The 25,505-nt window shown below is 37.6% G+C and overlaps 1 protein-coding gene across 2 annotated transcripts; it reads left to right on the top strand.

The window, feature by feature from the left end:
• The first annotated feature begins 186 nt into the window (after positions 1-186).
• Positions 187-25,233, top strand: usp48 (ubiquitin specific peptidase 48). 2 transcript variants are annotated; one of them, XM_028446623.1, is made up of 28 exons: positions 187-339; positions 688-857; positions 4,373-4,493; positions 4,590-4,731; positions 5,733-5,860; positions 6,010-6,134; positions 6,942-7,050; positions 7,464-7,597; positions 7,719-7,807; positions 8,701-8,880; positions 8,961-9,098; positions 10,185-10,334; positions 12,389-12,589; positions 12,674-12,785; positions 12,869-13,011; positions 14,182-14,262; positions 14,367-14,491; positions 15,628-15,750; positions 17,720-17,781; positions 18,981-19,091; positions 19,201-19,316; positions 20,511-20,617; positions 20,709-20,816; positions 21,906-22,088; positions 22,161-22,286; positions 23,764-23,812; positions 23,896-23,922; positions 24,805-25,233. In XM_028446623.1, exons 2-28 carry the CDS (start codon positions 691-693, stop codon positions 24,825-24,827), a joined length of 3,180 nt encoding a protein of 1,059 aa, XP_028302424.1. In that variant the 5' UTR covers positions 187-339; positions 688-690; the 3' UTR covers positions 24,828-25,233. The 2 variants fall into 2 exon arrangements, with proteins under 2 accessions (XP_028302424.1, XP_028302425.1); XM_028446624.1 differs by having other exon boundaries at positions 720-857; positions 24,805-24,827.
• Positions 25,234-25,505: the final 272 nt, after the last annotated feature.

Here is a 25,505-nt window from a genome sequence, read left to right as displayed (position 1 = left end):
ACTTAACTCATAATCATGACTTACTGTAGTGATTTTTAAAAATATTTTTAGTGGCAGAAACTAGCTTCCATAAAATTCAATATGAACTAAATAAATAAGTACTTAAAACAGCAATAAAATAATAATATCAAGTGAATGAAAATTGATCGATGGGCGGGGCTTGACGCTTCCGCGTCCCGAGTCTCAGCCTGATGACATCACACGCGTCCTTCTCTGACGTTGTGTTGATTTTGAGCGGAGCTGATTTTCACTGACACAAGGGCGCTAAATCTGAAATAAAGCGCGAATAAAATGTGAAAATTCATCCATACCTTGGTGAAGCAGCTGCACGAATGAGAGGTGCGAATACATTTAACCAATCAACTCGTTCTGTGAGGGCAAGTCGCGTTAAAGGACAAGCACAGGGCAATGACTGGCTAACACTTGCTAGCCACCTTTTAGCCAATTAGCCGAGACTAGTATCACGATTCCTGTTCTCAGGGCGACACTGCTGTCTTATTGTGTGCTGATTATGTAAAAATAGATATTAATATGGTCTGTGGCCACTTATTATACAGCTATTCATGCTTTTGTGTAACACAAACCGGCTACGTTGTATCAGCAATTATTGCTAATCCGTGTTAGCTCTCAAACACACCTTGAATTCAACCGTTTTTCTTCCGCCTTGTCCTTTATATATGTATATAGGCCATGTCTGACCGGTTTTCGTCCCATCGCAGGACCATGGCTCCCCGCATACAGCTGGAGAAAGCGGCCTGGCTATGGGTGCAAACGGTGAGACCAGAAGAAATCAGGCTGGAACACATCGAGTTGGCATATCGGATCAATCTGCAGGCCTGCAAGAGAGGAACCTGCAGGTAAGAGTAAAAACACTATTATTTTTGCTGCACAACAGAGAAATACGGAATAAAGTAGCTGCTAGGGCTGAGTGATATATCGAGATTCAAGATGTATCGCGTTTTCTATTTTTTTGATATATAAAATCACAATATATATATAATGTATTTCCCCATAGCTTATTTTCTATTAAAATACTTGATTTAGGAGTCGTTCATGGACTTTTGTTGTCCTGTTGTGTATTTTTTTTTCTTTTGTGTCTTCTGTTGTCCTTTTTTGTTTTTGTTCATTTATGTATATCTACCATCCCATTGTGCATTTTTTTCCTATTTTTGTGTCCCTTTGTGTAGTATTGTTGTTCTTTTGCATATTTCTCTGTTTGTAAGTTTTTGTAGGTTTTCTTTGTGTATTTTTTGTTGTTCTTTTACATATTTTTGTTGTCTTGTGTTGCATTTTTTTCTTTTTGTGTGTATTTTGTGTATTTCTCTGTTAATTTGTGTGTGTGTTTTTTGTGTGTGTGTGTGTATTTTTGTGGTACATGGATTTAGAAATAGGAGAACGGGGTACTTGAGCCAAAAACATTGGGGAACCACTATCTTAAAGGGATCCTCCACTATTTTTACAAGTTTGGTCCATGATTACTCTCTAACTTCAGCCACCAGGGTGTTTTCCATAAAGGTCATTCAAAGTGGATTCATTTAAATTGTCATCTCCTCCTTTACATTTGCCACAGGTTTGTATTCAGGGAAATTTACTTTGACGTCAGTAGATGTTTTAATGCAGATCAACCTCTCAGCGTCTTTCACTTAATGCTCTACATCCACAATGTTGTAAAGAAAACTGCTGTTTAAAAAACAAAAATGTAACGCAACACAACATTAGTAATGTTGTGAACACGTGTGTGATGTTACTAATGTGTTTCAGAGAAAAGTGTTAAGTTAAAGTAAAAAAAAAAAAGTGTTCCTTAAGAAATGGTGTTCAGGTGGGCGGAGCCAGGTAGAAACCCAGGGTTCCTTCGATAAAACCTGCCAGCGACCAGGTTTAGTTCACGGACAATGTTGCCTTGGTTACAGACTCAGAGAAGAACATACCTCGCGTTTAGGAATGGGATACTCAGTTTCCCTCATTTGAGCCTGAACATACTCAGAGTTTGAACATAACCCGCTTTATGGAATACCCCTCTGAGCTCTTCTTCTCTGCTTCATTGTCTACTAACAAACCACAGAGTTGGAACTGTCGGTAAACAAAAGAGGTTTACATTGGCATCATTAACTTTTCCTGTTGTTTTTTTTTTTTTTTAGAGCAACCAAAAGCTGCACAAGTTGTCATTTTGACTGAAAAAGCTGCTAAATTATCTAAAAAGCAGACAGAATGCTTCACTCTAAAAAAAAAAAAAAAAAACAATGGGATGTTTACAGGCAGTGGGGCCGTGTGACATCATCAATCGCATGATTTCAAGATGGAGGAACACAGGCTCTAAAACTGTAAATATTCCCATTTTTAAAAGGCAATAAAATTTTGTGCAAAATAATGTCTTGTTTGACATAGATCTACTAATTAGGGCTGGGTATCAATTCGAATTTCCCAAATGCATTCGATTCACAAAGGCATTCGATTCTCAATTCGATTTACGATTCACTTTTGATTCAGTTAAGGATGTCTCACAGTAGCAATTTCACTTGGATATGGAAGACATTCTCATTAGAACTAATGATGCTAATAGTAGAAACTACAGCTTTATCTTGGTGCATTAGTAAAAATATGAATATTTACATTAATAATTGAACCTCATGCAGTTACATTAATCATGTATGTTTTATTTAACATGACCATTCATTGCTAATGGTCCAGTGGCTGCACAACAAATCTAACTGTATAATAAGAGACACAACCATAAAAATAAATAAATAATTGGAAATAAAAGCAAACATCCAGAAATTAAAACGATTCTAAATTGTCTTAAAGTGCAATAAGTCAGGTCTTTGGTAAATGTAAGAAATACTTTTAAATTCCTGTGAACAGTAAACTTCAAGAAAACATCAAGATGCAGAAAAAAGCCTTTAAAGGGATAGTTCGCCTATTTAAGACATGACGTTGTATGCAATCCTCACCAGCACTATAGTGCATACACATTGTTTCACTCAGTGGTCACCTCCCTGGTCCGAGTTCTGGCCGTTTGAAGTTGGTCAAGAAAGTAGTCCCGGTTAGTTTCCGGGGCCACAAAACTGTGCGTTTTTAATAGAAAAAAAGATATGCGTTTGAAAGCTTGATTCATTTACATCACAAAACCGCCCACAAAAAAAATTCATACCTCCAGTTTTAATCGGCACTATATTTCTCTTCCGTTTCCATCAATCCGCGCTGCCGTCAACATCATCGGTGCGCCTAATCCCATCAGCTGTTGATAGCGCGACTCGCGGACAACATGTCTGACTCCGCCGATGGCAACCCTCTGGCTGGTTTTTGTGGGCGGTTTTGTGATGTAAATGAATCAAGCTTTCAAACGCATACCTTTTTTTCTATTAAAAACGCACAGTTTTGTGGCCCCGGAAACTAACCGGGACTACTTTCTTGACCAACTTCAAACGGCCAGAACTCGGACCAGGGAGGTGACCACTGAGTGAAACAATGTGTATGCACTATAGTGATGGTGAGGATTGCATACAACGTCATGTCTTAAATAGGCGAACTATCCCTTTAAGCCCTCAACAAAATGTTTAAATAAAATTCTGTTTTGTTTTTGAAGCATTTTCATCCTAAACTCCCCCTTGTGTCTTATTTTGGTCACTGCATTTACAGAAAAAAACAGACATTGTGCAAAAAATATTTAAAAAAGGCTCTGGAATAGCATATGGCAATATAATGATAAATCATATTTTTGAAATATATTTATGAAAAACTTGGAAACCTTGGGGCTTGAAACTCAAACTGTCCATGTGTGTTTTTTCACTTAAATGTCGATTTGTAGATTCTTCTGCCAGAAAAGTAGCTGATGTTGCAAATTGAGGCAGTTCCTTTTTGCTGTAACAATATCTCCAGCAGCTGAGAACACTGTTTTGGATGGAACACTGGTCCCGGGCACACATAGGTTCTTTGTGTGTTTGATTGTGTATATTTAGCATCGGCTATTGTCTACAGGTTACTACAATGTTCATTAAAGCCTGTAAAACTGTGATAATAGCTTGAATCACATCCTTACAAAACCTTTTTGGGTAGAGCTGCGGTGCATGCCCTCCCCACCCCCTCCCTCTTAGCAGCGCGAGACGGTACGCTACTAATCTACAGGCAGCAAGACGTATTAAAAGGTTCGATTCAAGGGTTTTATACAAAGGAGAATCGATTCAAATTGATTGATTGATTTTAGTTAAGTCCAGCCTTACTACTAATAAGGACATTTCCAAGATTTGAGTGTGTGAATGATCATGGTACCATGATCAATGATCCGGTTAACTACTAATATCTGGTAAAGATTGGATTTGGTTCATGGCTGAGGTTTTCTCTCTCTGAATGCTCTTGTTTTTTTAATGTTTCACAGGAGAAACTGCAAAGGAAATCCTAACTGTTTGGTTGGTATTGGAGAACAGGCTTGGCTCGGAGAGATCGATGAAAACACGTTCCACAACATAGATGACCCAAATTCAGAACGTCGTGACAAAGTACGTCGTTATTTTATTGCTGTGGGTGGTTGTTGGAGATTTTTACACCATCTAAAGGCTCACTTAGTGGATAAATTGTCATGTTTTTTATTCTAGAACACATTTGTTGGCCTGACGAACCTCGGTGCGACGTGTTACGTCAACACATTCCTGCAGGTGTGGTTCCACAACCTGGAGCTGCGTCGGAGCCTCTACCAGTGCCACAACTCTAGAGCTGAGGAGCACAACTCGGAATCTGGTACTTGGCAAACATGCTTGCTTATGGGAATTCAGTTAGCGTTGGTGGCTTTATCTGTAATCGATTATGTGCAGCACTGTGCAAAGTTTAAGTACGTAGAAAAAAATTCTCAAGCGCTTCACTTTATAAGTTTACTAAATGCAAAGTCTGACAACAAAAGAGAGAATGTGTTAAAATCAATGATATTTAGTTTTCATTTCTTAGATCAAAACGTGTTTTCACATCTGCCTTAATTTTTTGTTTAGAACTGGACAATATGCACTAACATTTATATCTCAAAATGACGATATACAATGTGCACAATATGTGACACTTGGCTTTTTCTCCTCTAAGGGACAGCATGTGTGAGTGAGTTCTGTAGTGTGGCTTGTTTAGATGAAGGTCTGGGTTAGAACTAGGCTTTACACCGATCGGATTGACCGATATTTTGCATTTCATGCAATTATTGTAATTAGCTGTAATGTGTTAATTTGCCATTCCGATCGTTGACGTCATTTTCATGATGAAACTTTCTGTAGATGCTCCCCTTGCATTGTTTTATCTGTCTAATTTATATCGACAAGTTCCACAAACAATACAAAATAAGCTATAAAATATAAATATATCGATTCGTTATAAGCAATATTTTGTAATTTTCAACATCACCGAAAAACAAATTTTGATACATACATACTTTCGATATATTGCCTAGGCCTAGTGCATTGTCATGTACTAGTGTTAAACTGTTGTTGTTTTTATTCTTATTGCATTTGAGTTTTTTTTTCTTTTTTATTAATTTGTGGCAATGAAGCCACGTTTTGGATTTTTCATATTTGAAATAACTTGCCATGTGCTGAATAAAGCCAAACAACTAATGAAACAATCAAAATGATATCAATACCCTTTAGACATTATTACTGAGTTTGTTTTTGCTAATACTGCAAAAAAAAAAAAAAAAAATGAAATGCTTTTGAGGGTAAAATGTGTTTAATTATTTCACTGATCTTTTGCCTATTTTCCAGAGTACGTTCCTCAGTCCATCTGTGAGCATCTACAGTACCTGTTTGCACTTCTGCAGAACAGCAATAGAAAGTACATCGACCCCTCGTCGCTTGTCAAAGCACTGGGCCTGGACACGGGACAGCAGCAGGTAACGTCCCACTTTAAACCTCTGCTCACAAATACTGATTGACTTCTCAACGTTACTCTGCTGCAGTTCAACACAGAAACAACCTGAAACATATGCACAAATTCAACATGATTTAATGTTGTTTAGTCACATATTTTCATGTTTTTCAGGATGCTCAGGAGTTTTCAAAGCTCTTCCTGTCTCTGCTGGAGGACACGCTGACCAAGCAAAAGAGCCCCAACCTGCAGAACGTCATCCAGCAGCAGTTCTGTGGACAGTTCTCCTACGCCACCATGTGAGTGACGACCATCAGTGATTATCCACCTATTTTAAAGAATGGACACTTTACACCAGTATTTTTCAATCTTGGAGTCATGACCGTATGTGTCTAGTAATTTTTCTTTCTCAAATTGAAACACCACACACAATCTTAAGCAACTGTATTGTAAACAAACATCAAAAGCCAACTGTCAACGACCCAATAAAGGTTGGGAACCACTGCTTTAGACACATTTTAAGTCCAGGTTGCAATGGCCTTAAATCTTTTAAATGTCCTTATTAGTAGATTTATGTCTAACAAAACACATTATTCTGCTCCATATTTTTTTAATTTCCTTTTAAAAATAGGACTACATTCCAGTTTTAGAGCCTGTGTTCCTCCATTTTGAAATCACGTGATTGATGATGTCACACGGCCTCACTGCCTGTAAACATCCCATTATTTTCTATTAGAGTGAAACATTCAACCTGATTTTTACATTATTTAGTGGCTTTTGACATCATTTAGCAGCTTTTTCAGTCAAAATAACAACTTGTGCTGCTTTTGGTTGCTCTAAAAAAAAACCCGGAAAAGTTAAAGATGTCGATGTAAATCGTTTATGTTTACAGAAAGAGGATAAAAACAGTTGTGAGCTGAAAATAATCTGTGACCACAGGGGGCGACAGTTCCAACCTTAACTCTCCCTGAGACAGTGCGTTGCTGATGCGCTCTGGTGGCTTAAGTCAGCGATTCAATCATACACTGTTGAAGGACTCCCACCATAAAGGACTTCTTTTCTCAGGGTTTGTGTGTCTTCAATGCTCTGTTTTTATTGCTCTTCAGGTGTAACCAATGTGGGCGGTCCTCTGCGCTACCGTCACGCTTTTATGAGCTGGAGCTCAACATCCAGGGCCACAAGAACCTCACGGAGTGCGTCACAGAGTTCCTAGAGGTAACTCCACGTCTGGTCATTCAGTCTTTTATTTTGTACAGAAGGAAACATTAATTCATATTTTGGATAAAAGCAAGAGTTGTAACCTACAGAAATGTTTGGGGAAAAAAACTGAAGAAATTATTTTTGTACAAAGAGAAGAAAGAGTTTCATGGCCATAAGTAGGCATCGGGGATTCCACTGTTGTGAATTTCTTATATACAATATTATTTAATATTTTTTTACTTCAGAGTACAGTCACATGATAGCAAATCGACAGCTTTACTTTATCACAATTAATACAGCATCAAACTTCCATATCAGTTTGTCTGGATATATATACTGTATATAATTTTTTTTCATTTTGTGATTTAGTATACATTTTTTTCAAGAGTGATTTTGTGTGTGTTGGTGTGGTGATGATCTCGTTGCAGGAGGAGAAGCTGGACGGTGAGAACCGTTACTTCTGTGAGAGCTGCCAGAGCAAACAGAACGCCACCCGACGCATCCGACTGCACAGCCTTCCTCCGACGCTCAACCTGCAGCTGATGCGCTTTGTCTTTGACAGGTCCGCACACACTTTGAATTAACGCTGAATGAGAGTAAAACAGACCGGCTCACTTTGGAAAAACAATCCCTATTCTATATTCTTGTCATTGGTTGTAAAAGCAGCTGTGGTTCTCCTTCAGACAAACGGGACACAAGAAGAAGCTGAACACCTTCATCAGTTTCCCAGAGCAGCTGGACATGGGGCTTTTCCTGGAGGGACAACAACAGGGTAAAAGCTGCATGAAACTCTGATGTCATCTTTCATAGTGTCTGACCTGCCATGAGAGGGAATTAAAAAAATGCCTTGATTATGGGCGGGGCTCCTGGAGCAGTTAAGACACGCCCACTCTATACTTTAAAATCTCCAAAGAATAATTTATGCTATGCTAACTAACTTGTAGAGTACACAGGTGGTAGTTTTTTATAAAAGGGGCGGGGCTAACGGTGCTCGTTTGTGATGCAAGATGGTCCAATGACATCACAGAATCTTATTCTCAGCCAATAGCAAAATTCAACTGGTTAGTTTTTTAAGCCATAGGGCAGTCACTCTCAAAACCAGCACTTCTCAAAGTGTGTGGCGCCCCCCCCTGGAGATAAGACAGGTGGGGCGTGACAAACTTTTTAATTCTATGCCTTTTTTAATTGACAACAAAGATATTAACGATTAACAAAAATATTAAAAATTAAAAGAACATTAAATTATTAACGGCATTATATATGCGAAGGGGAACAAAATGTAACGTGGAACTAAAGTGCAAAATAATGATTTACGTCAGTATATACTTATTTTCCTTTTCTGTTTTCTTAAACTTTTTGTCACAGATCGCAAATAATGTTTGGTTACTTCCTGTATTTTTGACGACTACACTTTTATATTTGTTTTTATTGCAGGTGATTAGTTTAATTACATTTTTGATTTATTATGAAATACAGTTACTTGTTCTCTATTAGTTCAATCAATTTAAAAATGTGTCATTTGTCGGGATTATTTGGGGGTGATGGGTGCAGGGGGGCTTGAAAGTTTACCTTTGTTCAAAGTGGGGAACACTTCAAAAAGTTTGAGAACCTGTGCCTTAAATCTATCAGCTGACATGGTTTGTTCCTGACTGTTTGTGTCCTCAGATCAGACGTCTGTGTATGAGCTCAGTGCGGTGCTGATTCACCGGGGCATCAGCGCCTACTCTGGACATTACATCGCCCACGTGAAGGACGCTCGTACGGGCGACTGGTACAAGTTCAATGACGAGGAAATAGAAAAGATGGAGGGGAAGAAGCTGCAGCTGGGCATTGAGGAGGACATTGGTGAGTTACAGATAATATTTCAGGTTAGTTTGTCATCATCCTGTCAGCTGATTTCTCCTCTTTCTGTCCTCTTTTCTCAGCCGAGACGGTGAAATCACAGGCACGGAAGCCAAAGTGCAGCAAAGGTTACCACTGCTCCAGAAATGCCTACATGCTGGTGTATAAAGTCCAGGAGGAACCCAGTTCTGATCCATCAGGGACCAACGTTGAGGTACCAGGTCAGTGGTCTCTAATGCATTACAACCTCCAGCCAGGGCTGGACTGGGACAAAATATTCTAAGTATTTACTAAAACCATGACAAAACTGTTATTAGGTCAGTGATGCACTTCATTTTAGTTTTTATTCTTCCAGAAAACCTGAAAAGGGGGAAACTTTTAAAGCCATTTTTACCTATTTATTTGGCTATTTTCCTACTTTGTCCCATTTTGGCCCCTTTTCAAAAACATATTGACACTTTTTTCACATTTTAGCTCCTTTTGCCTATAAATATCCTTATTTCCTATTTTTGGTCCATTTTTGCAAGTTCTTTTTGACGCTTTTATTCATTTTTTGTCCTTTCTTTAACCATTTTCTGACACTTTTCATCCTAATAAGCTACCTTTTGCCCATTAAATACAATGTTTCCTTTTTTCCCTACATTTTGCCTCTTTTTGTTCCACTTTTTTGCCCTTGTTGATATCAGATATCGGTCCGATATCAGCCAGAAAACGAATATCGGATTTTATCGGACTGAATCTATATCTCTGATATAAGCGCTCCGATGAGTTTTTGTTGTTTTTGTCCCCGCTCTCAGTTGTTCCCACCTTATACTGACAGTAAAAATAACTGAAGTGAACTTGAATTGTTGACTATTGTTCTCTGTTACATCACTTGATCAATCCTTTTCTAACATTCCACAAAAAAGTAATAAAAGTATGTATGGTTTGTGCTGATATTGATATCGGTATCGGTCAGTACTCAAGGCTGCAATATCAGCATCGTATCGGAAGTGAAAAAGTTGTATCAGGACATCCCTACTTCTTTCACTATTGTTTGCCACAATTTGCTCATTTAAGCTACCTTTTGCCATTACATACTGTACCACCCATTTCTTCTTTTTTTTGCCACTCTTGACTGCTTTTGGCCCATTTTAGTCAATTTTCACTCTTTTCTAGCCTTGTTTTTGCCACTTCATGACCATTTTATGCCACCTGTTACTCGATATGCCAGATGGCCAGTCCACCCCTGCCTCCACACGAGAAATGACAGACTCTGTGCCTTTAATTTGACGTGCTATTGTTGTTTTTCCTCTTCTCTCTCACAGCCTTTCTTCAGAGGCTGGTCGACCAAGACAACCACAAATTTGAGGAGTGGTGCAGTGAGATGGTCGACATGAGAAAACTGAGTGTGGATAAAGGCAAGGCCAAGCATGAGGAGGTGAAGGAACTCTACGAGCTTTTACCGGCAAAAGATGGTGGGTGGAAACATTGGTGCTGGCCAGAGGTCAACTGTCAACATATGTTTACACGTGTGAAAACTAATCATCTGTACATGTAACTAGTCTCAGTCTCTGCAGGAAAATATTCATCCTTTTACACAATATCAATATTTATCGATATCAAACAGTTTGATTTGATTTTAGGTTCAATGTTCGCTTCCTTTCTGCTTTTTTATGTGGTTGCATTTCTAAACATGCCATGCAGGCTTTGAATGGAATAACATTTGATCACTTTAACACAGTTTAAACACAGTAAATGGATCCAATGTTGATGCATGAGCTTTTTTTTTGAGAATTCTTTGCTTGGGTGATTGATCTCGCCAAGTGTTGCCAATAACTTGGTCATATACAGAATTTACGGCCTCTGATTTCCAGAAACACTATCACTCATTTCCACATTATTTTTCACTGGAAAACGGGTGATTGAATCTCTAGAAAGTTGAAAAAATGGACAAATCTGTCCAATTCCACTTACCTCGTTCAAAATATTACCCTACGTGTTACGGTGAGAATAGTGATCATGTTATCCTGTGACTGAAAATGAATGCAGAGCTTCATCTGAAGTGTGTTTTTAATGTGTTGGTTTTGATAATTATGACTGTCTGCATTCAAATGTGAAAAAGCTCTGGTACAAACACAGATTTAGCTGATGGTGTAATAGCTGATCTGGTGATCAGTTTACCTAGTGACACGTCACAGCAGAAACATCTTTTGGAGACTTTTGCTTGCGTTTTTCTGCTTCAAAAAGGTGGAACAGCCTGTCGGGGCATCTGAGAGCAGCTGAAAATATTAGGATTTTTTAACGCAAGCTAAAAGCCTATTTATAATTCTATTCTTTGAATTATCTGATATGTTAAAAAAAAAAAAATATATATATATATATATATATATATATATATATATATATATATATATATATATATATATATATATATATATATATATATATATATTAATGTCTTTTACCGTTTTTATGCTAATTTTATTGTTTATATTTAAAAAATTCTTCCCTTCTCTGCTTTGTTTTTATCTCTGGCTCTTTTCTTATTTGGCATCTTTTTAATTATTTCATTAAATTATTGTCAATCACTTCAACAAAATTCTTTGAGGCACTTTGGACTACAATTTCATTTGTAAGAAAGGTGCTATATAATTAAAGTTCTATTGATCTCCAATTACACAGTTGTGTGATTTTTTGCAAAGTGTGAGGGTGATTCTCTGGTTAGTGATAATTAAAATGTTTTGGGAACAGATCACACATTTCTATGCGATTATTCACGTTAAATGCTTCACTTAGGACATGTAAAGCTCTAATCTTGTGTGATTTCAGTGTAAACAAAACCCTAATAACAATAGTTGACTTTATTAAAGGCAGGGTAGGCGATTTTCTAAAGCTAGCATGATTTTGAATGTAGCTTCCCAGACGGCTCCACCTTTGACCCCCCTCCCCCTCCCCACTGTGGTCCATCTCACTCACATGCATGCACACAGCTGCTGCAGAAGAGGAGCATAGCTCATCACTTGTATTGTGTAGAAACTTTGTTGTCTCATGTCTCATTCAGCAGTAAGTAAACAAACTTTATCATTATATATGTTAAAAAACGTGACTAAAAACGCTGTTTTAACTCAGCGGTGACGTGCTTTCAGTGCATGCGAGGGATCTAGAACGAGCAAGGAGACAGGGAGACGTGATTGGTTAAAAAAAAGGTTGGTTTTTTTTCATTGGTTGAAGTTACAGTATTACAGATTTACAGCTGCTCCAGATGATGGATTTTCTTCTTTTATTTTTCAGAGCACATAAGATCTTAATTTATGTCTGGACATAACGACAATTTCAACTAAAAAGTTCAAAAGTGTATCTGGAGAAAATCGCCTACCCTAGCTTTAACTCTTGTTTAGCATGTTTTTGTACGATTTCAGGAAGTTTAGTTGCCAGTAAAGTCATTGAATCCTTTAATATTCCATAAATATTTAATATCTGCTTTTCATTAGTGCTTTTTGAATGTGACATGTTCTCCTCGTCCCCACAGGCGAGCGATACGAGTTCATCCCTACGAACTGGTTGAAGAAATGGCTGGACGACTCCACCGCCACCAAAGAAATTGACTCCTCCTCCTTCCTCTGTGCTCACGGTAAACTCCACCCAGACAAGGTGGGGGACTCCAAGAGGGTTTCCCTGAAAGCTGCTGATCTCCTCTATGAACGCTACGGAGGAGGACCCAGGCTGGATGGTTAGTCTGACACCACCTGGAAGCAGTCGTCATAAGGTTTACTGCAGGAGTCTCACTTGTGTGTTTGTGTGTGTGTGTGTTCAGACTTGTCTTTGTGCAGAGAGTGTGTGAGCCAACGTTGTAGGGTGCTGAGGCTAAAGAATCAACTGAACGAAGACTACAAGGAAATCTCCAGTTTGGTTAAACGCACACTAAGGTGACCTCACAGGAGACGATGTTAGAATGTTTAGGGTGATTGGTGTAAAGTGACGTGTGTGTGTGTGTGTGTGTGTGTGTCAGTGGTGAAGGTTACTGGGTGGGTAAAGCATCTCTGAGGAGCTGGAGGCAGCTGGCCTTGGATCAGCTGGAGGAGGACGACCATGAGACCAAACTCAGCAGCAGTCAGACCAACGGAAAGGGACCGCACACGGACAACAGCAAAGGTGCGACGCATTGGACGCGCTGTAGCTCTCTGGGACTTTTCAGTTTCAGAAAATACCTTGATTATGGGCGGGGCTCCTTTTTAAAGAAGTATTGTTTTATTTTTCAAAGTAATTCACAGTAAGGGTACAGAACAGCTCTGTTATTGCTACACGTCATATAAAGGTAATAAAAATATGCAACTAAAGCAAACAAATAAACGTTGGATAAACAGCAAAGGAAATATAATATGATCATTAATAATACATACATTTATTTTTGAAAACCCTAAAAAATACATCAATAAATATAATAAAATTAGATTATGTAGGTGCAGGCCGATATTATGCAATACTCGTGTTTTGCTGATATCGGGACACCCTTAACCCCAATTTCCACTGGAATGCGGCTCCGCTGCGTTACGTCTTCACTGCGCCACCGGAGCTGATAAGTTTCCACTTTAATCTATGTGTTCATTTCCACCTGGTCCGCTGCGATGCGTGTCTGCTCCTTCCCAGCTGTGGTAGTCCGGTGCCCTCCACCAGATATACGCAGGACTTCTATTTCTGGCGGACACTGGAGCACGAAGCATCAATCAGCACAGAGCAAATGAAGCTAAACAGGAAGTTAAGTGTGTACTCCGCAATAAAATATCGGGTTACTTTTCAAAATAAAACACTTCAGATTATATTTCAAGTAACTACATCACCAAAACGTCATAATGTGTAAAAATAAATTCACATTCACTATATTGATTCCTCTCATACTGTAACTCACTGTAAACTGCAGCAACTTTGATTTAGTTCATGTTTTAGTGGTGCAGTTTTATCTCTTCTCTGTTGGTAAAAAATGTGTCTATGACAAATCCAGGGTCCAACCTTCTTGTTCTCCTTCGTTAGGAACACTGACCTGTTTATCTGTTTATTGTTGCGTTTAGAACGCCAACTTTTAACTGCGTTCTCGCGCGATTATACAAATATCATGAGAACTGCTCTGTCTCGTGACGTCACAGTCGTCCAACCGGAGTGCACCGCGTCCCACTCAAAACGCAACCGGTGGGGATTACCAGACGGCGGACAGCGGGGCAAAACTGGATCGGTGCCGTGGCGCAGCGTAGACGTATCCAGTGGAAACCCTGGGTTAAATGCTGCAGGACTAATACTTAACTCACTTGGTGAATTATTTATTTGCAGAGTTGGGGACTGAACTTTCAGAGAGAGAGAGCACCGAAGATGAAATGAAGACGTTCAACGAGGACATCGTCTGCAGTCACGGTGCGTCACATGATCACATGACTCATTATGAAGATGAAAAGATGATAAATCAGTGACACAGTGTGTGTGTGTGATGAACTAATGATGCTTTGTGCTGCTTACAGGTGCTCTGAGTATTCTGGAGACAGAGAGAAAGTTGGTGTCTGCTGAAGTCTGGACTAAGCTGAGGGAATACTTCCCTAAAGCCCCAGAGTTCACCCCCACCCACGAGGCCTGTCAGCAGTGCCTGGTGAGGGTCTCATCATACCATACTTTGATTGATCTGCTCTGATTTTCTTTTTTAGCACAGATAAAGACTTTATTATGAGTGTGTGCCTCACAGATCAATAAATCAAAGGCAATTCTTATGTAAAAACAGGAGAATTTACACACAAACAAAGGTAGAAGGTTGAAATTGCTGCTCGCAAGTTAGTTTTTCACTCGATTTGTTGACAAATTCTCATGTAACTTTATAAAAGTTTCCTGCATTGCACTGTGGGATTGAGGATCCTGTAGAATAATTCAAAGATGGCGCCGAAGCGTAAAAGTTCCAAGGCAGATTCTCAGAGGATGGGCTAAATCTGTGAAGACACGCAGGAAGTAGAGTTACTTTTCCTCTTTTCACCACAACTTGATGCCTCACATGATGTTATCACGCTAAATGTACAATACGAGGTTAGACTGCGAGGTTTAAAGGTACTGTATATGTGTTTTTACTTCGTTCGTACACTGATTTCTTGAAATAATTCCATCAAGTTCATGTTGTTCTTTTTTTAAATATAAGAGGTTAACATAAATATGCTAATTTATTCTGTCAACTTTTTTCAGGAAACCTACCTTTGATCTACTTTGATCTCCTGACCTTTGATCTTCTGTCAGGGGATCAAAGTACATTTCCTGAAAAAAGTTGTCTGAATAAATTAAACCTTAACATATTATTGATTTCTTGCATTTCTTCGCCTGCGTTGTTTATCGTGTTCAGTGTGATGACGTCCATCTGCAAGACATTAAATTTCAGCGTATTCTGTTTTTCCACCATTATTTTGCCACAACTTTCTACAGAGTTTTAATGAAGAAGAACAACATTTGAATTAAATACAGGTAGTGTTTAAAAACTGTTGGGGATCATCGTCGGCAGCTTTAAGGTTTCTTTTCTCTCCTGATATCAGAACTGGGACTGAAGACTTTTTCTGTTTTACTATTAAAGAGTTGTGGAGCAAGGAGTTTTAGAGATAGTTGAGGCTTTTTGATCCATATTTAAAGTTGTTTAGCCATTGTTTGTTGGTCGCTCTTTGAGTTTAACACAAAATCAGTTAAAAAAAAACGCAGCCCAGGTACAGGTGATGGTTTGTAGTGATGGTAAATCTCTTATTTTGATGTTTCCAGGCTCTAGAGCAGGAAGTGAAAGACAATGAAGCAGTCAGTAAGATGATGGCCCTCGACCAGAAGAACCAGCTGCTCAACCTTTTCAATGAAAAGAACCGTCCTACGCTCACTAAGTGGCCTCAGGTAAATACACAAACCGCTTTAGTTTATTTATTTGTCATTCCGACATGAAGATGGTCTGGGAAAATCATTTGTTTTTGCTCCAAAAATGGTGCAGGTTGTGCCATTTGTTAAATTTTGCTAACTTTTACTGAACGGTACTTTTTAAAAAAAATCAAGAACAAAAAATAAATATCATAAATTAGTGTTGAACTTAAAATTATTTTTTAAATTTGCTGGATTAAAATTCAGTTAGGGCCACTAAAAATAATACAAAATCTGAGCCATGAGGCAGTGAAAAAAAATCAGATATTAATCTAACTTTATAGTCAAAATTGTAGTACCGGTACATTTTGTAAAAAAAACACCTGCAAGCACCTCCCATACTGGCTACGGATAGAGGAAGGCGGGGCAGAAGAAGCTGAAAATAACAGATTTATTGTGCTGATGAACTTGGGTTTATCATGTTTATAAATTATAGAAGTTTCTTCTTCCAGCTGCGCTTGGAGCTTGGCTTGTTAGAGCCCGATATGACCCGGATTGTTATTAAGAAAAAAATAATGAATCAAGAAATGTAATAACTGGTCAATAATGTAACAAGAGGCTGAGCCCAAAACTTTTAGCCATTTTTATATTTAAAAACTTTGTTATATACTGTATATTAGGGATGTAACGATTAATCGTAAGGCAGTTAAAAATTGATTCATAGGTATCACGGTTCACATCGATGCTGTGAAAATTGAATCGCAGTACTTTTTTAACCAGCAGAGGGCGCTATCCAGAAGTGGAGGCGGCGGGTGGAATCTGCTACTACTTTCTTTCTGGCCGCCTTCTACTCTTAAACATGTTTATAAATATTTCCTTACCCCTTTAGCACTGAAAGAATATCTGTAATATTACGTGAATATCTGTAAAAGTCACATTTTTCTATTAGCTCTGTCTGCTAGCATAGCATCTCTTCTTCACTGCAAGATATCTGCATGTCAACCGACCACTGGGTTACCAGCGCCCTCTGCTGGTCCAAACAAATATCTGACGCAAATACAGTGCAATGAGTGTTTTTTTTTTTTTAAGTCCAATTGTTAAGGCACAAAATACATTTTCAGTTGCACTTTTAAAAAGAAAAAGAACTATTATGCAGTTTTGCATTGTTTACTATAGAACCAGAATTTAAATTAATAGGCTTCTTCTTCATTTGTATTATTCCTTTATTTATTTCATTCAAGATTTATTTTTAGTTAAATTGCATTGTTTTGAATAGTTTATCAAGGGATTCTTTTGACAATGAAAAATAAAATGAAAATAGTACAGTATTTTATAGTTTTTTTTTCCCAAAAAAAATAAAGGAATATTTTTCAGTCATTTATGTACAGTCCCATTTTGTAAAATAAATCGTGAGAGAATCGTATCGTGAACCCAGTATCGGGAGTTGAGTCAATCGTTACATCCCTACTGTATATGTATGTATATATGTAAATATATACAGTATATTAAAGTAAGAAAAAAAAACTTAGCAGAAATGTCAAGGTTCTCCAAAAGGCTTTAATATACGTAATAATGCAAAGGTTTTTGTGTTTTGGGCTCAGCACTTTTGTTACATTTTTGATCAGTTATTACATTTCGGGTTTTATAAAAAAAATGTTTTAAAAAGTACAATAATTCAGGTCTTGTTACATTTCGGGCTGTAACGACTGCATCTACCTGTAGCCAGTGTGGGAGGAGCTTGCAGGCGTCGTAAAGCAGTAACAAAAAAAAATATGAATAAAGAAGACTAAAAACAAAAATGATTTAAAAAAAAAATTATCCTGTTTTTCAGTGGCCCTCATCCTCCTCCATAAGTGAGAGACAAAAATCCTGTGTGTCTGCAGTGTAATTTTAATAAATAACCAAGTCTTCAGAGTTCTTTTGATTAAAAAAACAAAAAGCTACTGAAATTGAATGCGTACAAGCTGAATTAATGACATCATCCTTCCTTTGTGGATGGTTCTCACAGGGCATCGATGTACTTTACGTGGTCCCTCTGTTTTTTGTGGAGGAGTGGAGAAAGTTCATTCGGTAAGTCATCTCGTCATTATTACAAATGATAATTATAGGGCTGCAACTAACGACTGTTTTAATAGTCTACCAGTCATCGATTATTGAAACGATTATTTGACCAATCGGATGATAAATCAAACAATTATTTGTTCAATGTTGCTACAGTTTTTTAAATGTGGCTTAGGGCAGGTAAGCTTTTTTTATTGTGTCATGGGTGAAATGCTCCCAGACTAGGGATGGGAGACACACAGTAGACTAAAAATGTATCCCAATATTTTCTGGTAATTATCAAGGTAATGATAAAACTTACGATAAATAAAAACAATAAATTCAGCTATTCCCAACTTAAAGTGTAAACAGGTTCTTTACTAACACAAATTAAATTGAATACATCAACACTAGAATGTGCTTCAGTAATATCATTTACACATGAAAACAAGTTCTGATGAACTACGGCCGGGCCCGTGGAACATCTCCGCGCCGAATAGCACGTACCACATTCCCTAGAATTCAGTCAAATGACTCGGTTCCACCGAGTAAAAAAAGGTCTCATAGAGGCTCTAGACATCCGCTCATAGAATATCCATGTCAGATTACAGCCCGATTCTACGAGCAGTAACGGAGGAGGAGTCGTTTCAAAAATGGGGCCCCCGGGAGCCCCTGTGGCACATACGGAGTAATGGTCCCCATTCATATGTTGGTATGTGTCAATGATTGACACATCCATAGGTTATATCTACCAAAATTCAGCTTCATCTGTTCATGAATAACAGAGGAGTAGTGATTTTTAACTAGTGTACACAACAACAAGAAGAAGAACAAAGTGTGGGCGTTTTGAGTCCGGTAGCCCCGCCTAAATATACCTTGGAGCTCCCGGTAACAGCGCTCCACTCCAGAGAATACGTTGTTGACAAAAGACTTGGAGGCATTTTTGGCCCGTGTGTGGAACAAGGTTTTTAGGGCCATTCTTGGCTACATTGAGGGCGTAATGTACATACAGCTCTGAGCAAAGATATATGGAAGGTGAGATGAGCCACTCCTCATGAAAAACCATGTTCAGCTCCGTTCACAGCTTGAAAAAGACGGTGATGACATAACCGACAATTGTTGACAAATACATTCGTCAGTGAGTAATTCTGTTATCGATTTTTGTCGACAGTGTCGACTAATCGTTGCATCTTCACTGATGAACTACTTTGAGTATGTGTGTTTTTAAGGAGGCCCACAAAGTCTTCTCCAGTGTCCAACGTGGGCAACACTCTGCTGCTGTGTCCTCATGGAGGATTCATGTTCACCTACGAGTCCCTCATTAGTGGAGACGCTCAACAGTGAGTCCTGACCAGTGCTGACTTTTCTCTGTCAGACTTTTTAGATTTGTGGTATTTAGTTATAGAATGTAAAAGTGTGTTGAACACTGTGTGTGTTTGTGCTCCACAGTATAGCGCTGCTGTGGCCCAGTGAATGGGAGGTGGTCAGTAGACTGTTTATAGTGGACCAGCCCATCTCCATCCACTGCCTGAAGCAGGACACGCCCCAATACACCACCACACCTGGTAAGAGTTCAACCAATCTACACAGTTAGAGCTCAGAGTCACACACGGTAATGATTTAGTATTTACACATCTGATAACCAAGGTTAAGTCTAATATATGAAATAATAACATTGATACAGAGAGGATATAAACTGTACATGAACACAAATTCCTAAAATACCCATAATGTGATTTAAGACAAAGAAGCAGAACACGGCTATATATTAAAATAAGGGACTAATTAATAACACTGTCAATATAAGGACTATAAAGTAGAGGTGGGCTTGTTTGAATTTTTAAGAAGTGTGATTGTTTGATCAAAAGGCTAAATTATGTACATTCATGTCATCATTTACAATACAGACCAATCTGAACATTAATACAGGAAGGAACAAAGAGTTTTAGAGTCGTTTTGTGTGTTTTTCTGTCATTCTGTGTTTTTTTTTGTGTTTGTTTTGCTTGTTATGAGTTGGTTTTGTGCATTTCTGTTGTCCTTTTGTGTATTTTCCGGTAAAGTGTGTATCTTTTGGGGCCAATACTACGGATCTAGATTACTTCTTATGACGCTAACTAATCAGTGTGTGCTGGACTACGAAGCTCGCTGGAGCTTAATCACTATGGCAACTAATGCTGAACAGCTAACGTGCTCGGCAGCAGGTTTTGCTCTGGCTAGAATCTTAGCGAGTCCTAAAGCCCCGCCTCCTGACCAATCAGTTATCTTAGAAAACGACCTGCCCATTGTTAGATGACCCTGGTTGGTGCAGCTCTGACAGCTAAGGTTAGGAAAGAAGATTATTAATTAAATGCAATCCTTTCATTTACCAATGACATTCTTTTTCTGAGTCATTTTGTATATTTCTGTTGTTGTTTTGTTATTTGAAGTTTTTCGTGTATTCTTGTAATCATTTTGTATTATATAGAGTCATTTTGTGTCTTACTGTTGTCTTTTTGTTCGTTTTTGTAGTACTTTCGTGTGTTTCAGAAGTATTTTCTGCTTTTCTTGTCTTTTATTGTATTTTTCTGTAGTGTATTTATATTTTGGAGATTATAGTACATTTCAAAGATTTTAGGCAACATTTGTAAAAACAGTGGAGGATCCGTTTAAGTTCTGCTACTTACGGTCACATTCAAACAAGTTAGTGAGTTGTGTGAATGTGGCCACACACTTAATACACGCGTGTGTGTGTGTGTCTTGGTGTGTCTTTGTGTGTTCAGATTTGTGTTGGGAGTGCAGGGAGAGCTACCTGTTTCAGCAGCAGAAGGACCTCAGAGAGTACACACAAGCCACTATTTACATCCGTAAGGTCATCGAGGACAAGAGGGTAGGAGCCCAACACTGACGCTTCAGAGAATATCAACCTCTGTGTGTGTGTGTGTGTGAAGACGCTTCATAATACATGTTGACATGTGTAGGTGGTTAAAGAAGCAGCTCCAGAGCTGACGGCCAGCAGCTCAGAGGCAGAGGAGGAGAGAGAAGAGCCTCCGAAGGTGGAAGGACTGAAGGATCCTTATTTCTGTCAGGTAACACGTGATGTCATAGATCAGAAATAGGCAACTGGCGGCTCATAGGCAATTCTGAACGGCCCCTAAAGTAAATGCACCAAATTACTTCAAAAAACATACAAAATTACAGAGATATAGACTAGACAACATAAATACACAAAATGACTCCAAAAACACACAAAACAGCAAGAAAACAAAAAAAAAAACAGAAACACGATATGGCAAATTGAATATATCATATTCATTAATAATATATCATATTAATAATTTGTGTTCCTGCTTATAATAAGATGTGATTCTTCTATGTGTTTTACTTCTTCATCTCTGTAGATGAGTAAGATAACAGACTCGCACACTTTCACACACAAACGACAGTAACAACACACGTCTAGCTTTCCTCCAAGGCTGGATAACAGTGACGCCTGCCTTCCTCACTCCTCAGGAAGGACACACTTTTTGTACTCCTTTTCATTCAGTTTCATTTTAATCCTTTTTTTATCAAATCATCACACTTTTGTTTGGACCTCGTCATTCAACACAGAACACAAATCATAGTTTCAAACGAGGACAACCGTAAATTTGCCGTAACACACACAATTAGATAAAAGTTACAATAATAAAAAACTACAACAAAAACACCGAAATAAATTCTCCAACATTATTAAATGACTCCGAAAATACACAAAATGACTCCAAAAACACACAAAATGGCAACAAAACAAAAAACAGAAACACAGAATTAGGTAAAAAATTATAAAATTAAAAAAATAACAACAAAAACACAGAGAAGAAAAATACACAAGAAATGTCTCCAAAATCACAAAATGACAACAAAAATACACAAATTGACTAATAACACACAAACAACAACAAAAACTAAGAAAAATACACAAAACGACCATAAAAAAACTAAACAAAACAATAAATTACACCAAAAACACATGAAATGACAACACCAACTATTATTCTTCCCTGTATTAATGCTCAGAGTAGTAATTAATAATCTGGCCCTCAGATCATAAAATCACATTGCTGTGGTAAAGATTGCTCCCCTCTGTCATAGATCATTAAACCATGTTGTGATTATAATATTTCTTCCTCTTTCAGTCCGAGGACGGCACTAAGCGTCTGAAGCTGAGCAACGACGGTGAAGAATCAGCTGCTGCTGAGCCTGAGACGTACATGAGTAAACTAGACGGCATCAGGAGGAGCACTCGACACCGTAAACTACGGGGGGAGAAAGCCCTCATCGTTTCAGCCAATCAGACACTGAAGGAGCTGAAGATACAGGTGAGGAAGAGTTCTCTCTGAATAGAAGCTGTCCATGAATCCGTCGTCTCTGAGTGATCCTCTCTGTCGTAGATCATGCACGCCTTCTCCGTGGCTCCGTTTGATCAGAACCTTTCCATTGATGGAAAGATTCTGAGCGACGACGCGGCCACGCTGGGAAGCCTGGGGGTCATTCCAGAGAGCATCATCTGTCTAAAGGTACCAGAGTCAACCACCCTACATAGATCAGGGCTGTCAAATACATGACAGTTTGAGCTCAAGTAGGCCACACATTAGTTAGAAATAAAGTGCAATTTTAACACTAATGTGCCCTAGTTTTCACTTCCACATATAACTGATACATACAGACAACTATATCCAATCAATAAGTGAAGGATTTCAGTTCCTACAAGATCAACACTTTAAATTTTTTTGATTTTGTCTCCAATTTTTTGTAATTTAAGAGTTTTGTGGGAAAATGCTTAAAATCCAGAAAAATTTAGTTATTTCCACAATTTCTAATAAAATAAGACTGAAGTTGTGTGATGTAGGCACAAACGCCCCTGCAAATATTGTGTCTTATTTATTAAATGTGTGTATTAGGAGTGACAAAGATAGCTATAACTTAAATAATTGATAATCTATGCAATGATTTATGTTTTCTCTGACATTTTCACTTTTTCCTGTGGGCCAAATTGGATGATCTAAAGGGCCGGATTTGGTCCCCGGGCCATGAGTTTGACACGTGCTATATATGCTCAATGCTAGCATCTTAATATCTATTTTACAAGAAATATAATCCACTGAATGGAAATAAAAAGGAAACCTATGGAAAGTCGTTTGATCATAAATGTGATATCAGCCATTATTCATCTCTACTAGTGCTCACTTATTAGTGCACGTGTAAACTTTACTAGTGAAGTAAGTGTCACTAGTTAGCGTCATATGCTAATAAGGGGGCGGGGAAAATAAGTCCTCCTACTTAATTTACATTTGTTCTACTAGTACTATTAGACTAAAAACACTCTACTTGTACTACTAGTGACATATTTTGAGTTTACTAATAACTGTTTTTAATATATCTTAATTGTAACATACAAATTTAACTTTATTGCGTCAATAATATTGAATAAATGCTAAGAAATCAATATCATTGATTACTTATAAATAATATCAAGTTATGTTTGCTTAATGTTTAAAGGAAGCTGTTTGTTAGTGGATTATTTTGTGTTTGGACACGCCCACTAACAGATATTAGTGTTAAAACAGACACAATTATTGGAGATTATTACAGCCAAAGAAATTTATTTACGGTTTTTTTATTGTTGAAAATGACATTTTACTTTGATTTAGAGCTATGTTTATCTGTTTTTTGCAATAGAAAAGCTTAAAAGGATTTTTGTGTCGATTAAAATCACAGCTTGTTGTTTGATTGCGTTAAACGCTACTATTCAGCCTTGCTTTTAACTCACTAAACCGAAGGCCGATTGTTGCTTTTTTGCAATATTCAGCCGAATATATTCGGTGCATCCCTAAAAGACTGTTACACGTTGCATTTCTCTGACATGATTAAATGATTAAAAAGGGATAAATGAATGGTTTGGCTTCATTTTTAAGAACTAATAGTGTGTAATTGTAATCGGATTCTGTACATGAATAAAAAATAAAGTGTCTTTTCCCCTCTTGTGTGCCTCAGGCTGACGAGCCAATTGCAGATTACGCTGCCATGGATGATGTATATCAGGGTAATGTAGCATCTCACACTTTTTATTATTCACATCAATAGAAACAGTGTTAATACTCATATTTTGATCTCCTGTTTCCACAGTGGGGATGCCTGAGGAGGGATTTAAAGGCAAGTGTGATTTTATGACTTTTCTTTATGAGTCGTTGGCTGCGCAGTTTGATGAGAATGTGATGAGACTAAATGTCTTGGACAAAGACCAGGATGGATTTATTGATATCTTTCCATTAAAGAAAAAGAAATACATGTTAGTCACTGACAAAACTAAATAAAAGTCAACAAAACGTGATCATAAATGTTAATTTCTTCAACAATGTCCAAATAATCATCATCAGTGATCGTTTTTAGACATTCTTCCAAACATAAAAACGTGAGATCACAACAGAGGCCATGAAATAACATTGATTGTATCTGATCTGAGGGTCACATGATCCAATATTCATGTCAACATTTATAATATTTAGTATTATGAGCTTTGATACAGGACACCAACAAAGGGTTTTTGTGAGTTATGAGTCATTTTTTTGTGTATTTTTGTTGTGGTTTCATTTTTTTCTGTGTTTTTGTAATTGTTGTGTGTTTTGGAGTAATTTTGTGTCTTTTTGTTGTCATTCTGTGTCTTTTTGTTGTCATTTTGTGTATTTTTGTTGTCATTTTGTGTCTTTTTGTTGTCATTTTGTGTCTTTTTGTGTATTTTTGTCGTCATTCTGTGTATTTTTCTCTATATGTATTTTTTTTATTTTGTAATCATGTTTGTAATTTTGCTGTTTACATTTTTTTTCTACAAATATGTGCTCATACATTGCCTCTTCAAAAAGAAGACAAAATGAACTTGCTGGAAGTTTTACTTTGCCTGTTGCACAAAATTAGATCTACTGATAAAAAGTGTAACGTTGCACGTACAGTGTGTCTGATAATAAGAGAGAAGCAGAGCTTTTACAGAATGTTTCTAACATGTTTTTGTACTTGTGTGGTCTTTTTGTCACTCTGCAGGCACTGGACTTCTGGGTCACTGAGGAAAACTGTGATGTAGCTGTGTGTAAAGGATTTAAACGAGTGCTTTATTCATACTGAAGGACACTGACTGTGCTTTATGTCCAGAGGAGCCTGATATCATCTACTCTCTGACACTCGTCTTCAGTTTTCTGTCTCGTTGGAGCGTGTTTTTTTGTTTTTTAAATTAAACTCCAGTTTGTTTCTTTCCAAGCTCTTATTTTTTTTAATTTTCAGGATTTTGTCGGACAAATGCACTTGTAGAACTGTTTAAATATTACAGCTATAACTGCTCCTGTTACTTCTACAGCTACTCTGTACGCTCTGCCTAATGCGGCACTTCAAGTTACAAGAAGCAAGCAGTAAGATGTCTTCTTTTTCACTGTTATTTCCTATGAACAATAAAGTTATTTTCAAAGCACCACATCATCATGTTGTTCTAATCTGTTCTGCTCCAAAGCTCATCAGTTTGACTGACTACAATGTTTTTTTGAAATAACTAAAAGGAGCTTTTTCTGCACTAGTCGATGCGTTTGGTTACACGACTAGAAAAAGATGAAGTTTTGGATATTAAAAACAATTTAAAAATACATGTTTAAAGAAATACATGTAGATGTTTTTACAGGAAGTTAAAAATATATATATGGATGTATTGTATGTGTTATTTTGAACAGTATTTGTTCATTATTTACATTTTTCTT

Source organism: Gouania willdenowi, chromosome 5 (assembly GCF_900634775.1).
Source record: "Gouania willdenowi chromosome 5, fGouWil2.1, whole genome shotgun sequence".
Lineage (NCBI taxonomy): Eukaryota > Metazoa > Chordata > Actinopteri > Blenniiformes > Gobiesocidae > Gouania > Gouania willdenowi.
The sequence above is the reverse complement of the archived record's forward strand: the minus strand, read 5'-3'. Positions and strand labels throughout refer to the sequence as shown.

Excerpts from the sequence above, each read along its gene's own strand:
- usp48 (XM_028446623.1), top strand. The coding sequence starts at position 691 with ATGTCTGACCGGTTTTCGTCCCATCGCAGGACCATGGCTCCCCGCATA. Across the intron at positions 14,492-15,627 it reads AGGCCTGTCAGCAGTGCCTG|GCTCTAGAGCAGGAAGTGAA; the intron begins GTGAGGGTCTCA and ends TGATGTTTCCAG. Across the intron at positions 17,782-18,980 it reads GAGTGGAGAAAGTTCATTCG|GAGGCCCACAAAGTCTTCTC; the intron begins GTAAGTCATCTC and ends TGTGTTTTTAAG.